At 51.6% G+C, this 18145-nt stretch overlaps 1 protein-coding gene across 2 annotated transcripts in view; it reads left to right on the top strand.

The window, feature by feature from the left end:
- LOC133342361 (potassium voltage-gated channel subfamily H member 1-like) overlaps nt 1–16103 on the top strand; it is a 149484-nt gene extending 133381 nt beyond the window's left edge. For both annotated transcript variants that reach the window (XM_061551471.1, XM_061551470.1), the window contains exon 11: nt 14522–16103. In XM_061551471.1, coding sequence (XP_061407455.1) covers nt 14522–15544 — 1023 coding nt within the window. In that variant the 3' untranslated portion in view covers nt 15545–16103. The remainder of the gene's footprint in view (nt 1–14521) is intronic.
- The last annotated feature ends 2042 nt before the right edge of the window (nt 16104–18145 follow it).

The following is an 18145-nucleotide window of genomic DNA, read 5'->3' as shown; positions in this document are numbered from 1 at the left end:
TAGCCTTGACAGACGTGAAACAATAAAGAGTTGCGAAACATAATCCAGCCCCTACCTTCGCGGACGGAGAGCGCATTATCATGCAAATGCAATTATGCGTGTCAGCCACTGGTAAAAGGTCGACAGAAATGATTTGTGCGTTGTTGCGATTGCGTTCGGAGATTTCGGTTTACCGTAATTCCGCACGTGAGCGCTGCTTCTGCCAACTAAGGCGTCGGGGGTCGGCCCGTGCCTTTGGCCGACAGAGGCGGTGAGGCAAAGGCACAGGTCAGGGGTCAGCAACCTCTCTGACGCCACGGTGCTGAGATGTTAACTACCTCGCCCGGTATACAGGAGGTCGTCGGTTCGATCCCAACCCTTACCCTGACGCCTGGTATATTTGGAGTTTGCATCCATACGAGATGTGTTTGGGTTAGATCGCGTACATGCGATTTACGCACAATATTGTTCGCGAAAGCCGACGTGTTAAACTTGAGTTTGCGTGTCTCGCTCTCTCCCCGTGGTCGCGTGGGTTTTTCTCCAGGTTCTTCGGTTTTTCCCTCCACATATGAAATCAACATCACGCGTTCAAGAGTATTTGGCTGCTATAAATTTCCACGTGATAAGCCACTTCGTTGAGCAATCATTTGTGGGCAGGTCAATGGGCCTTACCTAGTAAAATAAACAAAAATAGTTTCCTAAACATTTTTTTAGTTTGGATTCCTTCTAGCGGCTCTTTAGCTCTCCTCCTGCGGGTAGCCGGTTAAAAAATCCGTAAATCTTTAACATAAATTAACGTAAACATAATTGATGAAGTATGGCAGGGAAATAGGTAACCTTGGAATGTCTTGGTGACAACAAAATGTAAACAAACAAAAAAGTAGACCGCGGTTTATCCCATCAGCATCTGTGTTTATTGAAGTCAGAATGTGTTTGTCGTCTGCTGTATACCCGCTGCTGTGTTTGTGTGCGTGCACCTCTTGGGTGTGATGCGGCTCTACGAATTATTGTGATCAAAGACACCACAAAAAAAATGGCTCTTATACTTTTTTTCCTTCGAATGGTTGCCGACCCGCGGCGTCGGTCGCCAGCTGCTTCAGCGTTGGGCGCGTCGATGTCGGATGTCTTTTTGTGTCTCTCGGCGCTGGAACGTTCGTGTGAGACGCACGGAGGGCGATTAAGCCGATGGGGGTCTTGCTCGTTAAAGGGGGCCTCGCGAGCCCCCCTGCCCCCCCCACCACCATTGCCAACACGAGGCCCCTCAAGGGTGGAACGCGGTCGATTGAGTGGGAGTTTTAATTTTGTCCGCAAACGACGGTCTTAATCTTTGACTGTCGTTTACTCGCGAACGGCTTAGCCGTGCCCGTCGGCCTAAAATAACCTAAACACGGGCGTTTGGGAATGCAGCCATCCCAGCGTATATATAAATATATATGTGTATAGACTCGTGACCTACAATAGGTAATGATGTTATACAACCTATCGTAAATATATAAAGTATGGGTGGCAGCCAAAGAATGACGCTCGTCCTAAAAAAGAAATTGAGTGCTTGACCGACACGATGAAGTATGGTCAAACAACCAACCCCATGGCCGACATGGTGTGCTGAATCTTTCATCCGGCACAGGATTGAATAAGTAAAGCCTGCAAATGATATTTTTTCAGTAAATTTATAATTAATTAATGATAGGTCGTGAGGTGGCCAGAGGACATTACAGGAGAGGATTCTTGAATCAATATGTGCAGGGCTTTGAGTGGATTATAACCTCATATTCATTAGTTTTCTCCAGCTACTCTATCTCGTTTGTTTTGTTACATGCCAAACACTTAATTAATGAATACGGCCAAAATATTTTTTTAAGCAGTGTTGTCTTGAAATAAATAATATAATATGGACATTTTTTTTTGCACATTTCTTTTGAATACAACCTCAAAAAAACTGTCACAACCTTGGCTGAGGTGCCGTACTCCCTTCCTGTCCTTGCCACGTTGCCCGGACTCTCTCCGTCCATTAAGCACTGATCTATGCTCTGCTGACTCAAAAAAGGTATGCAAATTTAAATAAAAGCAACAAAAAAGATGGGGAAACATAAATTGTTCTCCTGGGCATGGTCGATTTGCATGATGCTGATGAACGCCAATGCCACAGGCGCCGTTCTTCATCTTGAGGTGCACTAATGCGCTCGCAAACCCGTTAATAGGTTGTTGTGACCTTCTGGCCCGTCCCTACTGGACATCGGTGAAAACGAGCTTCATAGCTCATCGGATTTCTCCAGGTGTAAATCAAGATTCTGATTCTGAGTAGGCAGGAAGCCAGTCCGCTTGGAATGGGCCCGCTCCCCGTTTTGTGTACAATGCAGGTACACTGCACCATGCAGGGCAGAATTGGGCAGCCGTGGGCAGTGCAGGGCAGAATTGGGCAGCCGTGGGCAGTGCAGCAAACCCATTAGGATTCTGCATTCCCTTCCCCCGCCATCACCAATCAGCACCTAACAGCGTGGTGAGGTATGATGAAATAAAAACACCCAGTTGCTAGCACAGCAAATTGCACTTTTGAAACTGGCAGGCTGTGGTCGATTCCTGGCCAGGCCAGACAATGAGTTGGCGAGTGACATCTGAACCCGGTCCTGAGCAACCTCCTCACGAATCCACACTGAGCAGCGTGGTGAAGTATGGTCGAACAACAATCATAGCTGCCTCCGTGGCATGGAGAGGCTCGCATCCAGCAGTGAACAAAAACAAACTAATACTCAGCACATTCGTTAATAACACTGTCGCCTTAATATATATAATAGGCGACGTTTCTGGCAATGGCCTATGATTGTGCTTGTGCACCACTACTAAGGCAGCATCACCAAATAATATAATTTCATACAGTAATGGATCGACGATAATGGGATGCACATGTACATATGCACAAGGCCTGTAATTAAGCATCCCTCTCGCGATTCGATTCGAAAATCGAGCAAATTATATTTCAACATTCGTAACGGATTCTATCGCCTCTTCACAGTGGCGGTGAAGTATGGTCAAACTCCCCCTGCCCTACCCCCATCACCTGCCTTTACAGCCCGGGGAAACCTCATCCATCCAGCAGTTGAACTTGTCGCTCCGGAGACCGAGAAGATCGTTGATCGATGTTGGGTCACCGGGGTGGCGATGATTGCATTGACAGAGTGGGCCGCGCGTAGGCCGCTTGCCACCTTCCGTTCCATCCAGCAGCGGAACGGCTGAAAAGGGGCCGCGCTTGTCTTGACGGAGCGCCGCGTACAGCCGACGGGAAATCGCGCCCCGCCACCACGACGTTGGAGCGCGTCGGCGAAAAGTTCGCGGGTTGCACAAATAATCCTGGCACGACGGTTGGAGGTGGTGGTGCAAGGTGGGGGAAGGGAGGGGCGATGCGGTGGGTCAAGCACAATGAGATGAATCCTTTCGCCCCCAAATAAACACCGGGCGTGAAGAGCACGCGAGAACGTTGTGGGGGGGGGGGGGGGTCACGCACGACGCGTTGCGGTTGCACCGTCAGCAGCCGTAGACAAAGCGTCGGGGAGGCTGGTGGGGCGGGCGGGCGGTGGGGCGGTGGGAAGCCCTCTTAATGCCTCCCACCCACCCCCCCTGAGGCCGCAAGCCACAAACACGGCTCATTACGTTATTCACAGTTCGGTGAACGTGATGTGAGAAAGACGGTTAATGATCGCATAATGACAGCGGTTAGGAGCAACTGTTGTACCCACGTCGCCGACGCCGCGGGAAGGGGAGTCGCGGATTTAATGCACGGGGAGAGAAACAGGAACGGGAAAGAGAAGGGAGAAAATAACAGAATGGGAAATAATGGGTGGGGGGGGGGGGAATGGAGAAACAGGACCAAAGGGTCAGGCGAGACGAGGGTAGGGAGGAAGAGGCCGCATAAAGACCTCAACGCGACACGCAGCGGTGTCTGTTTTCACAGGGGGCGGGGACAGGGGAGGGATTCAGAGTGGGTTGGCCACAGAGAAGTCACGTGATTTACGGGAGGCTTCAACTGAGATTTATACAAAATGTAGGTTACCTATTAACCCACGAAAGCCACGCTCTGTCCGAATAATATTTTTCATGAGGGTCCTGGTGTGAGCAGTGGACAGCAATCGAACACAAGTAGCCGGGTTCACGATGCAATCCGCTAATCGCTGCACCACCACTCCACCCCATAGATATACGGCGATATTCCGGTTGTATTACAGAAAATACAAAAAAATGTCTCTGCGTTGACAATTACGCTTGTATAAGGCAACACGCTGCAACTATCTTTGTTCCACTCTCGTTTATCGCAAATGCTGCCTTTCAAGCGAAATGTATGGAACATGACATCTCAGCCAATGACCCTATTTTAGAACAATAAAACAAGGGTCAGTGCGCCTCTGACGAAGGGCAATTGCTCACAACGTGATCTCATCACGGATTTCACCACAACAGAGACCGTGTTCCGCTAATGATGGCAACGAGGAACAGGGCGATCAGTTTACAGACACACCACTGAAACAATGAGACGTTTACAAAGAGGAGCGGCATTTTATTTCAAAGCCTTTGGAACGTCACAGAGATCACACTGTTGGGGGGGTGGGAGGGGGGGGGCAGATCAGGAGAGAATCAAGGAAAGGGGACGCGGATTATTAACATTTTTCACTCGCTCCTCTGTCTAGATAGGGCGACATCAATTTCGCAATGTTGAGAAGAACCGAAGAGGCTCATTAGGAGTCGGGCGTGGTGTCTATAAATAGGTCACCCTGTTTATTCAGCTGCGGCATTATTCGGCTCTCTAATATATTGACTTAGACGCGAGCACGCTCCCCGATTTCGGAGAGCAGCACAGAGGCAAAGGTGCCCGCATAGCCTCAACAGACTGGTGGGGCAAGTGCTGTGAGCGAGAAGCACCCTATGAATGTCCCCGCAGCACACGAGGGGTGGGTGGCGTGCGCCACGCCCGGCCGCCTTTGTCTCCCCAGTGGCAGAGCAGCAGCAATAGCAGCATTCCAATTACGCGATCCGAGAGACGCCTGGGAGGGTGATTCCCACGGCAGCGGCGGCAGCAGCAGCGGCAGCGGCGGCAGGTAATGAGGGCAAGGAGCATGTCCTGCAGGAGGCTGCGTGAGCACGTGGGGCGTCAGGGCGTGAGCACGTGGGGCGTCAGGGCGTGAGCACGTGGGGCATCAGGGCGTGAGCACGTGGGGCGTCAGGGCCTGCGCCATGCAGCGGCAGCAGCAGCAGCGGCCGTGGGCCGTGGGGAACGAGACAGGACGACTCCGGCCGGGGGTGACTCTCAACACCGGGCAGCTGGATGGTGGTCGATGTTGGTATTTTTTCCGTTGGCGCTGGTGGGGTACGTTCGGGGCACGTTTGGGCACTTTTTTATTTTTCCCACGAGGGTTCGGTTATTTATTAAAGGATGGGTTGACAATCCCGGTTATGCAGGATCGTGCTATTTCGGGCCCGGTTCCAAGGTTGTACGTTTTGGCAATACGGCCGTGGCCGTTTTGCGAAACAGGCGAGATGGAACGTCGACGAAATCGGGCAACGGACACCGGCGGTCCGCTGACAAGACGTCTGGGGCCAAAGGCAGTGAGCCGCGGCAGTTTCGAAAATCACGTTGAGAAATAATACAATGAATGCCATGCATTGTCGAAATCGCTTGAGCAAAAACTGGGACTAGGCAGTGGGCAGTTTTTTTTAAGACGTTTAAAATGCAGACTGTGATATGCATGACTCAGTCTGGAAGTTGTGTGAATGATAATTTTAAAAAATCATCAGTTGCGAACACACGTTGACTAAAGCCCATATTCTCATTTTGAAGTAATTTCCTAATTTCCATTTTTAATTCAAAGCAAATGCAAACCTCTGCTGCGGTGAAAATTAATGCTGGGAATTTGTGCAACATGGGCGTTTGCTCAGGACAGCAAGGAATTCATTAAAGGCCGTGAATTCAAATGGGAAATCTGCCAAAAACGCAGGCAATTTGTGGTGTATTCTTTGGCTTGTCACTTAGAGTTATAGCAAAGGGGCCGGATTTGTGGGGTCGGATCGGTAGGACAGTCTAAAAAACCCGACATGGACATTCAACATATTGCGGGATCTTTTGATCCAATCACACGCACCCTGATTTACAACATTATCTGCTGTTGATCTCTGATGAACTCAATTGAATTCAGAATCCGGTTTCTCAAGATGCTTCTAGCACGTGGAGCGAAACGTCGGACATCGTGCGGAGGCGCAAACCCCAAGACATAATCCGAGAGCTGTCCAGCAGAACCACCAACACTTACACCTTACTTCGTGCTGTTAAACTCCTGCTCGATTCGTTTAGGATAGTTTTCCGAATCAGCAGCACTGCTTCGCACGTAATTAACACTTTACCATTCCAATGACGTACTTGTACGTACAATGATGTACGTGTCCATATATGTATGTCATCGGAACGGAACGAGAAGAACTAAAATAAAAAAACTTTGTTGGTACCGAGGCTCCCATAAGGCCGTGCGGGAGGGCGTGTGGCACAGTTTGGCAGCAGCTATCGTAGAGTGCGGTCGTGTCGCTACAGTTCTCTGCGGTGATCGCAATGTCCTTAAAAATAACGGCGCTACGCCTCTCTAAATAGAATTATCACTGATCCTCTTGCGCGTTGCAAGATTAAGCGGTGAACGGGACACCCACCCTGCACCTTGCAGGTGTCTCAGAATGGAGAAAGGGTTTAAGTGGCGCGCTGCAGTGGCACAGCAGAAACGCTCACGTCTACAAGTCCCACCGCACCTCAAGATGCTGTGGAGAAACAGTGGGATGAAGGGAACCTGGGGAAAGGAGGCATATGTATTATGCATTACAGAGATGGAGGAAAACCGGTCAAAGGCAGAGGAGGAGAGGATGGTCTCGAGCCTGGATTTTGAACAGTGGCAGGGAGTCGACAGCACGGGTTTCTGGGTGAATGGAGTTTCAGACAAGGTGGCAGCAGAGGAAAATGAGTTACATCCCACTGAGCAAATCTTGAACTGGGTGCTTCAACAAAAGGCCTTGGTTGCTGGAATATAGGGAGGGTGCATGGAGGGGAGCAGAGTGTATGCGTGTCCGTAGCCAACCGTGCCAATGAGAGGTGCGGGAAATATACGAGTGAGATAAAAATGGTAGAGGAAGGAAGACGTGAGTCAAATGACCTTTTGGGTGGTAAGTGCGATTTTTTTTAAATTGATCAAAGGATTGGATTTGGATCCCAGTGGAAAGATGAAAATATCTTGCTGCGGAGTGCCGGCGCGAAGTCTGCGGCGGGATTTACGGCATCGTCTTGCGTTTGTCGATGTTTCTTTAGCAGCAGCAGCAGCAGCAGCGCTCACAGCGGCTCAGTCCACGGCGGTGTTGCAGCTTCCATTTGACAGGCGCAGTTTCATGAACCGCACGAGACAGACGTTGCAACGGTAGGCACAGTGGCGGCATCAGCAGCAGCAGCAGCAGATGCATCGCGCGGTAGCACAGCTCGTCCGGACGCGAGTGTTGGCCGTGAACGAAACAGAAACAAACACTTGCCGCAGCCCCCTCCCGGTCTCGTGCACCCACCTCCCCCCCCCCCCCCCATCACGTGCAGTGAGGGCTTTGCCTGGTGTGGGATGACGCGTGGCCCCGTCGGTCATTTGTGCCACGTTGGAAGACTCCGGACCAGCCCGCGATGGCATTGCTTTGCGGAGAGAGAGAGAGCAACTCCGAGAAAAGGGACGGTCACGTGCGGCAGCCGGCACACGAGGTTCAAAAGGGGCTTGGTGAAAAAAAAGAAATATACTCTCCAAATGTGACATCGACACGGCCAACTGGGAGAAGGGATCAAGGGCAGCAAAAAGACTACGGTGCACGCCGTGCCTTTATACTGTCTGGAGGCAAAGAATAACACGAACAGTAATTTAAATCCACCGCAGGATGAAGGCCTCCCCGCACACTTTGTCGTTCAGTTGTTTGACCAAACCTCGCCGCACTGGTCAGCGCGGGTAGGCGGATAAGGTGCGAGCGGGGGGTAGGACCCGTACAGAAGACGACTTTAGACGTGGCCATGAATCGAACTCGGGTCGCCTGGTTCGCGGCGCAGGGATTGGCAGTAAACGGTTGTATTTGGACCCCCGCGTGTGTGTGTGTGCGTGTGTGTGTGCGTGCGTGTTTGGGTGCGTGTGTGCGTGCGCGTGTGTGCGTGTGTGTGTGCGTGCGTGTGTGCGTTTGTGTGTGTGTGTGCGTGTGTGTGCGTGTGCGTGTGTGCGTGTGTGTGCGTGCGTGTGTGCGTGTGTGTGTGCGTGTGTGCGTGCGTGTGTGCGTGTGCGTGTGTGCGCGCGTGTGCGCGTGTGTGCGTGTGTGTGCGTGCGTGTGTGCGTGCATGTGTGTGTGCGTGCGTGTGTGTGTGCGTGTGTGCGTGCGTGCGTGTGAGCGTGTGTGCGTGTGTGCGTGTGTGCGTGCGTGCGTGTGAGCGTGTGTGCGTTTGTGTGTGCGTGCGTGTGTGCGTGTGTGTGTGCGTGCGTGCGTGCGCGTGTGTGCGTGTGTGTGTGCGTGCGTGTGTGCGTGTGTGCGTGCGTGCGTGTGTGCGTGCGTGCGTGGGGAAGGTTGTGTCCCGCGCGTTACCTCGGTAGAGTCCAGAGTTGGGTGGGTGGGAATGCTGCGAATGCTGCCTCGCTGGTTGAGTTAGTTTGCATAAATCGGTAAATATTGGCCAAGGCAAGACGACATTGGTGTGGGGTGGTACATGACCAGATTCTGCAATTTACTGAAACGACCAGTATGAGTGGTAACCTCTGACGCAGAGTTATAGTTAAAAGGGTAACGTTCATAAATAAATAATGGCATTGCACACAAGTGACTCAGAGTCTCTTTGGTTGGATTTTCATCAACGTGATATATGTACGTGTTCCATTTAAAGAGGGAAAAAGCTTTTGCAGTACTAACATTAATAACGACCGTCATTCGGTGCAGAAAATTTAATGGGTTAACCCTCGGTTCTTTTTGTTGGTGAGAAAAGTGTAACTTTAACGGCACGAAGCATTGAATGCAAACGCACGCGGCTGAAGCCAGAGACAAATCGCCCGACAACGGCACGGACAAAAATTGTCTATAAATCCACCTGTCCATAACTGCCAGTGTTGTGTTTTTTGTTGCCGTTGCCGCGAATGAAAATTCGATAAGAAATGAGCCACGGTGCGACGAATGGGGTTTGGCATTTTCCAAAACGCGGGGTCACTGACACTGCATTTACTCTTGGCTAATAAATGGATGAAACGCGGACTGTTGTATTATTTTGCGGCTTCGCATTAACCAGGAGCTCCGAGTGGGGGGGGGGGGGGGGTGTGGAGGGGGGACAACCAGAGCCACGCTTTGTGCTGTGTTACAGCCTTCTAACAGCGTGTGTTCGAAAACCGCGGAAGTGATCGGCTGAAATTTGGGCTTGCGTGTCTTTTGTCAGACCCAAGTGTTGCCACCATCTGAGCTGCTCCACAACTTGGCTGCTGGCTGGGTGCGTGTGTGTGTGTGTACGTCGTTAGGTCACCCTGTCACAGACGCGAGGCAATGAATGACACCCATTAAACAAAGGGACTCCTATGTATATTGCATGATGCACGCAAGTTATTGTTTATACCCCAGGTGTATGTGTCGAAAGCCTGCTCAGAGAGCCTTTGGGCTACTTATTACTGTGGCCAGGATGCACCATTTCTGTCTGTCTGTCCGGTCTGAGGCCAATTCACTCGATTTCATGACAAGTTACGAAAAAAATCGACTCAACCAATTGCTGAAAGAACTCAGTCACGCAAAAATTCCCGATACCATTGCCCCCCCCCCCCCCATGGGATGCTTGGCGAATTCAACGAATGAGTGTTGTGATTAATGTGGGAGGAAATCGTAGAGTCCCGGGGGAAAAACTCAGCACGCATGCGACGCAATCTTCTGGCCACCTCGCAGCCCCATGCCTACAATACCTGGTGGTCACTCACCTGAGTACTAACCAGTCTCGCCCCTGCTTAGCATCCGATATATGATGAGATTGGCCACATTTAGGGTCCGGTGTGGGTCCCCCCAAAGGCCAGATGTTGGACTGTACACTCGGATTTGAAGGAACCAGGTCGCCCTCGGAAGAAGAGGCAACGTCGTATCGCACGTCTCGTTGTATTCACGTTTAATCTCCGGGCTAAGCGAAAGACGCGACGACAATCGAAACTTTCGGCGTCGTTCCAACGAAACGAAGCCCAAATCTCGAGCTGTTCCCCATCGGCGATAAGCCGCACGAGAGAGAGAGCGAAGTGATCGAGCAAGCTCCACCGGGGCATTTCACATCATTGCGAGGGCGGAGCTGAGTTTTATTGCGCCGCGCCACGGCGTCCGTCCCAGCGTTGAAGGGGCCTGCCTCCTCTGCTCCCTGTAATAAGCGGCGGGCCGCGGAGTTGAAGGGTATCTCGTCTGGTTTCCACCACCACCACCCACCACCACCCACCACCACCACCACCACCACCACCCACCACCACCCACCACCACCACCACCCACCACCACCCACCACCACCACCCACCACCACACCCACCACCACCCCACCACCCACCACACCACCACCCACCACCACCCACCACCACCACCCACCACCACCCACCACCCACCACCACGCACCACCACCCACCACCACCACCACCACCCACCACCACCACCACCCCCACTCCCGGTACACGTCAGCGAAGGGCTGCAGCGACTCGAGACGAGAAGTGACGCGTTCAGTTCACGCGGTTCGAACTCGTGTACACTTTTTCTTCTTGGTTCTTTCGGTAAAGTCACGTAGAAGGGAAATAATAAAAGAATAAAAGTAAAACATAATAAAATAATTCTCACGACATTTTATTATGTTTTATTTTATTATTGTATTATTTCTCTTCTACGTGACTTTACCGAAAGAACCAAGAAGATGAATCCCTGCAGTCACGAAAGCTTTAAATCGAAATCATGTACACTTTATTACGCGTTGCTTATTTATTTAAGGGGCGCCACGGTGGTGTGATGTGATCTTCCTCGCCTGGTATGCAGGAAGGTCGGGGGTTCGATGCAGACCCTGACGCCTGCTGCTGTATATTTGGAGTTTGCGTCTCTCTCTCTCTCATTCTCCCCGTGGACGCGTGGATTTTTTCTCCGTATCCTCCGGTTTTTCCCTCCACATTTGAAAACATGCATCTAGATTATTTTGCTGCTCTAAATTTCCCACTTGATATGCCGCTTTGTTCAGCTATTATTTCTGGCCAGGTCCTTTCTGAAAATAAGCTAAACGCTCAGTGGGCTTTACCTGGTAAGATAATGTTTGGTTGCATATTTGTAAGTGATTTGTTTACCTTTCCTATACTTTGCACTTCTATCGTGTTTTCTGTACTGTTTGTTCTCGTAACGTTCTCACCCACCCGTACTGCACATCTGTGAAAAAGAGCTTCATAGCTCATCGGATTCCTCCAGTACAAATACAGATTGTGATTCTGATTCTAGAGGACACGTGCAACTCCGTTGGTGACGTGCCATCAACGTCCTCCAAGTGCTGCTCCTTCGTGATTAAAATAACAATTCGCAGCTGATTGTTGATCCACTTGTGGATGACCGACACACGCACAGCTGTTATTTTTGAGCCTCCATTATATCACAAGCGCTGTTTTACCCGGTAAAACTGTTGTCCGATTATACAAGGAGGTCAAGGCGCAGCCCTGCAATTGCTTGCTCACACCATTGCTGGTGGAAGTGCCCTCCACTAGAGCGAACTGTTGAGGGTATTCGGTTTTGCGAGAGGTGCCAAATTGTAATTTATTGGTAATCGATAATACCTTTATGGACACACTCTATTTACAACGCTATTTGCTAAGTAATATTTTTAACACTTCCTAATTTATCTAAGCATCGCTACGATCGATTGAAACTCCGCTACTTTGCAGACTGTAATACATTTAATGCGTTGCTTGCCATGTTTAAATTCGCATCACATCGGGTGGCTTGGTCGCGTTCGTGGCAATTTGCTTCTCCGCTCAGTGAAGTGAGGTTCAAATATTACAGAGGACATTGGCTCCAGCAGTGGCGGCGCTGGGCCGAAGTGGACTAAGCAAAGCCTTCGGGCCCCAACTAGCTCACGGGCCCCCGACATTTTGGAGAAAACCACCCCCCTCCCCCCCATAAACTTGCACCGAATATCTTGCGAAGTACATCCACTCTTGATATCTCAACGACCTCATCGCTAGATCTCCATCTTACAAATCTCGCATCTCAATGCACACCTGCGCTGTCAGTGACCACTTCTCTCTCTGTCTTTTGTCCACATCTCTTCCATCTCACTATATTGGTACATTCCCAGTACCTTTGACCCCTCCATCTACTCGCTAATTTCACCGCATCTCTTACGTACAAACATCATACCTCTATCGCCTACACGCTTACTGTCGTCTCACTCGCCATTTGTAAATTGAAAGGGAGAGGGTAATGGTGGAGGGGTGTTGCTCTAAAACGATTTCTGCTTAGGGACCCCACTGGGCTGGAGCCACCACTCCAGTAGCTCTCGACGAGCCACGTCATGGGAAGTGCCCCTTTGCGCGCACGGCTGACGGCCCACGGAACGATGTTGATTCTAAATGTGGAGGGGAAAAAAACCGGACCAACCGGAGAAGAATCCACGCGACCACGGGGAGAGAGAGCGAGAGACATGCAAACTCCAAATATACAGCAGGCGTGTGGGTTGGGATCAAACACCACGACCTCCTGCATACCAGGCGACGTGGTTAACATCTCGCCACCGTGATGCCCCACAGATGGCCAAAGATCTCCCTCTGGCGCAGGATTCCGCCGCTGTGTAGCCTCCTTCCGGCGCATTTGTCGTTCGTCGCGACGCCCGACAGCTTCCCTCGACGTGCCGGGCACTCGGTTCCCGGGGAAGTTCCCCGGCGCGTGGCGCGAAACGTCAGGCGTCCGCGCACCGAACGACAAACGCAGCGCCACGCGGTAAAACGACCCGCAAACACGATCGGAGAGCTAAATTATCTCGTTTGCCGCTGCTGCCAACCTCGGAGTCAGGTAGGCGCCACGGCTCGCGCTCGCAGCCGGCGGCCGGGGTGAGTGACAGAGACAGAGCAATCGATCAAATCTTGGGAGTGACTCTGACCAGCCTTGCGTGTCCGGGCTGAATCCAAGCGGTGCGCTCGCCGTTTAATTCCTTTCGCCAGAATTGGACTCATTTGGCCCGCGCGGATTAGCCCGACGAGAATGCTCGAGCATTCTGGGCAGGTGGCGCCGCGCTTTCCCCTCCGCGCCTGCCGGCCATCGGCGAGCAGCGGGCCAAGCGGGAAGGCCCCGTCGCTCGTCCCTCGGTGCGACTGCGAACCAGAGGGACACGGGGAAATTAAACCGTTATCATTATTAATGGCCCTTATTCCCATTACAGCAATGTTTTGACGTTCAATTACTGTAAATTAGGGTGCCGCTTTTTTTTTTTTTACCCCGTGATATGTCGTTAAATGAGCGTGCAATAAAGAATTTCAAGTACAAGCGGCATTTGATAATCGCTTCATTATTATGCGAAATTAACATTCTAATGGCGCAGCGCGACGCGGAGAAAAAACAACGCCACGCTCGTGCTCCGCCGCCGGTGTTCTGCATTGAAACCGAGACACAAAAAACCCCCATCATATCCACACAGGATATAAATAAATAAGGAAACCCGAAAGTTATGCGTGGATTCTTGCCACCTTTCAGATAAGGCCGACTAATCCTGTAAAGAGTGTTTTTGCGTTATCTGTGTCTCCTCACTGAGGCTTTCTAATCGGCTACCGGCCCACACTTTGTGTGTTTTTTAAAGCCTGTTCTGTTCGCTTGGCCCCCCCCACCACCATCCTTCCCAGCGATGTCCAGCAAGCGTTACAAAGGCAGAGGGGTCTCTTTAGATTTTAGCAGTGTGGATTATTTTTTTAAGGCACTTATAATTTACCCCATCCACCTACCCCTTCTAAATGCTTATCGGTTTTTCTCCTTAAAGGGGTCGGAAATAAAAAAGAGAAGTTTGCCGTCTCACAATCTTGGGGAAAATGTGCGTGGCTTTTGGGACTTTGCCATCAGCAAAAATAAAAATTCTAGTCATGACCTGCAGCCCTTCATCAATCCACTGCCGGCTGAGGGGCCTTGCCCCATGGCCTTTGGTGATGCGGAGTTGTTTGACCATACTTCACCATGCAGGTTGATGAAGGTGGTTTGGAGATGACTGACCACCCATGTTAGCCGTGGCAGGTTAAATTGTTGCGTTCGCCGATAGCCGTTGCCCATTACGTAAAGGATGTCAGCCAGCTTATCTCTTATCAGGCTCCACCGTAATGACGGGACTCATTTAAGCAGAGACTGCTCTTGGCCTGCAGTGTTGAAACAAATTCCACTGGGAACCATCGATCTGTAGCGCGCCGTCGAGTGATAAGGCCAAAACGTACGCAGCCGTTTTCTATCCGTCGTCGCGACCGATCCCGCTTCGGGCAACAACTCACCGCGCTTCCCCCCCCCCCGCTTCGCAGATGATCTTCAGGAAAATCGCCGACGTCAAGCGGGAGGAAGAGGAGCGGCAGAAGTGCAAGAACGACGCGCGCTTCGACCTCCCGGCCGACCACCCGGTGCGGAAACTCTTCCAGAGGTTCAAGCAGCAGAAGGAGGCGAAGCTCACGGCCGAGAAGCAACAGCTCCGCGCGGACGTCGAGCGGCTCGCCGAGCCGTCGCGATCGCCCTTCCTCAACGGCGCGCTGAGGTCCAGCGTCGTGACCATCACCGAGACGTCGCCCACTCCGCTTCCGGGAAACCAGCTGCCGCCGGTCACGCCGGCGAAGCCGAGCACGCTCTCGCTGCTCCGCTCCGGGGCGGAGGAACTCAGGTCCCCCGCGCCGGTGGCGGTGGCGGCTGTCGCGGTGAGCCGACCGCTCGTCGAAACGACGGGAAAGGTCGGGGGTCGGGGATGGGGCCGGTTAAAGGGGGCGCTGTCCAGCACGGAGCAGATCCCCTGCGGCGGCGGCGGCGGCGCGGGCGGCGGGGGCATCGGCGGCATCGGCGCCTGGAACCGGACGTCTCCCGCCGAATCCATCGAGATGCTCGCGGAGGCGGTGCGGGTTCGGTCGCCCGACAAGGGGCAATCGCCCGACGCCTGCGCGCAGACCCCGTGCGGAGCGCTCACGCCCGACAAGTCGCAGCTCAAGAAGATGGACTCGTGCGACAGCGGCATCACGTGGAGCGACCAGCGGCTGGACCGCGCCGGCGTCGGGCGCAGCCCGACCATCGCCGGCGCGGCCGACTCGCGGCACGCCTTCTACCCGATCCCCGAGCAGACGCTGCAGGCCAGCATGCTGGAGGTGCGCCACGACATCAGCGAGGACGTGCGTTCGCTCGGCGACCGGATGTCGGTCATGGAGACTCAGCTGGCCGAGATACTGAGATTGCTCGGCGGAGGGGCGTGCACCCGGGCCGCGTCGCCCGCGCGCGGGGGGCGGCCGCCGATGACCGACAAAACTTTCCGGCCGGAGTCGCCCACGACAGGCCACTCGGCCGTATAATGAACCTGCCCTCCCCCTGTTACTGACCACGTGTCTTTTAAGTTGAATACCCGTGCCAAATTATAATTATTAGTTTTTTTACTTACATTGTACAGTTGTAATCGTTCAGCAACTAGACATGTACGGGGATGTTGAGCACACTATATTTTATTTTTAATTGCAAATGAGAAAAAAAAGCAATTAAGCAAAGTATATTCATAAATTGCGTTTATATTGTCACAGGTACTGAATTGTGTCGGGTCAAGAGGGGGGGGGGTGTTGGTGGGGGGGGGGTTTATTGACCTGTCGAGATGGTCGGGGTGACCTGTGCGTGTATTTAAATATGTAAACGAATGTGGACAATCACAGTCGACGCCGGCTCGCAAGGCGGTGCATTCACTGTGTCACGGAAGTCATTCAACTGGAGATCGTGGGAAATGAGGTTATGCTGACCTGGAATCCAGCGAGTAGCTTCTTTTGCAATAAATAATGCCTTGAAAGATTAACTTACAACACTTGCATGGCTCATTAGCAGATGTGTTGCACACAGCAATAAGCTATAAAACAAACAAAAAAAGCACATAGTCTCGCACATTACTCCTTCATTTTTGTTTGGCCCTGCTCTACGACGGTGGCGATTTGCATTTACCATTTTTCTTTGCAAAAACTTGTTTGAATGTGTCTATGCCTCCAATGAATGTAAACAAATGTCCTTCTATATGCATCCATTGCGCAGCAGCTGCCGCTTCCATCAGAGGACATTCTCGGCCGCGTGAATCCCCGCTTGGCTCCGCTCTCTTGGTGGTCAGACGCGAGCGACGCCAAAGCTGCCCTTTGACTGTCCGCGTGATTTCGGAGCCACGAAGGGTTACAATGATGATGGTACATTTTTGGTACATTTCGGTATTCGCGCTATTCTCACGGCGCGAGAATACCACGGAGGAGCCGTGGTGCACAGGTGAGTATCGACTGCCAGTCACGATGTGGTATTAGCCAATGAAGTAATTTGCAAAGTAAAATTTTCAAAGAATGGCAAATTTTGAAGGTGACGTCGACGACACACACGGCCTACTCTTCTTTTCGAACATCGTCCACGGGATCTTTAAGGTCCACTGTGAAGCACACGGTGTGCGCAGTGTTTATGGTTAATACACACGCCGCAGTATTAACCAGGGCTGCCGACGGGCTCGAATCACGAACCTCTGCTGCCACGAGAGGCAAACACGTCACAGCCCCTTAATGTATCCGATCAACCCTCCCCTGCCCCATCCCCCCAGGGTCTCGTGGTAGCGGGATGTTAACTACCTCGCCTGGTATACAGGAGGTCGTGGGTTCGATCTCAACCCTGACGCCTGCTGTATATCTCCCCGTGGTCGCGTGGATTTTTCTCCGGGTCCCCCGGTTTTTCCATCCAAATTTAGAATCAACATCACGCGTTTAGAGTATTTGGCTGCTGTAAATTTCCACGTGATGAGCCACTTCGTTTTCGCTCTCATTTGTGGCCAGGTCACTGTTGAAAAAGAGCAATGTAGTTCAGTGGGCCTTACCTAGTAAAATAAAAAAAAAGCTTTCTGGCTTTAAAACTTAGACCAGCATTAACGCCATCAATGCTGGCATCTTCAATTGTGACATGTAACCTCATTGGCTACATGTTGGCAACTGGGCTTATAGTGGGGAACGTTCTGTGAAATTCCATCTTCGGAGGGGTGTGGGCACGAAAACTGCCAGGTCTGGCTAAACTAATCGAGAACAGACAGTCAACTCAGCCCAGTCTTCCACGGTGAGAGCAGCACTTGTTATTATTTAAATTCCTCTTCGTGGTGTCACCTGTTTTTATCTCACAGGCAGTGGGCTTGAGTTTTAAATCAGAAGAAGAAGAAGAAAAAAATCTCGCGCTTGTTGCCATCTCTCATTTGTGTACCGTCAAGCTTGAAATTTAAAGTCTCGGGCATTTTTTTCTTTTTTACTCTCTCGCTCTCTCTCTTTGATTCCGTTGAGCTGTCACAGGAAGAAAAAAAAAAGAAACTGGACGTTTGTGACGACCGCACTGCTGGTCGTGAAGTGAAAATCCAAAAACTCAGGAGCTACAAAGAGCTACTTTCAAGCAAGGCAGCATTGTGTTAGCGCATAACCGCCCTAATGACTTTGTCCCACTGGTGTCTGCAATTTAACAAACATCCGAGCTTTCCGACGCGCCGATTAAAACATATCCCTCCGAGTGTGGCGAATATCCACTCCCCGGAATTATATATTTTTTTTATATTGTGTATCACATTGACATTTATATGAATGTTGCAGAAATGACGGCACCTTTTTAAATATTGGAGAAAAATAAATTAACTGGCCTTGCTATAAATATACAGAGGAGGGGAAGCGGTGGGGTGGGGGGGGATAATAAACCACGTGACGCATATACACGCATCGTTGTTTCCGAATAAATGTGCACGGTACACCGGACGATCCGTGTGCACGCGTACGTCAGTCCAGCTGTGCGCGTTCGTCACAACGGTCACGTGTCAACGGTCACGCGTTCGTCACAACGGTCACGTGTTCATCACGAGGGTCACGCGTTCGTCACAACGGTCACGCTTTCGTCACAATGGTCACGTGTTCATCACGAGG

Source organism: Lethenteron reissneri, chromosome 14, assembly GCF_015708825.2.
Source record: "Lethenteron reissneri isolate LAM-NWPU_2019-01 chromosome 14, ASM1570882v1, whole genome shotgun sequence".
NCBI lineage: Eukaryota > Metazoa > Chordata > Hyperoartia > Petromyzontiformes > Petromyzontidae > Lethenteron > Lethenteron reissneri.
This window is presented reverse-complemented; position numbering and strand designations above follow the sequence as displayed.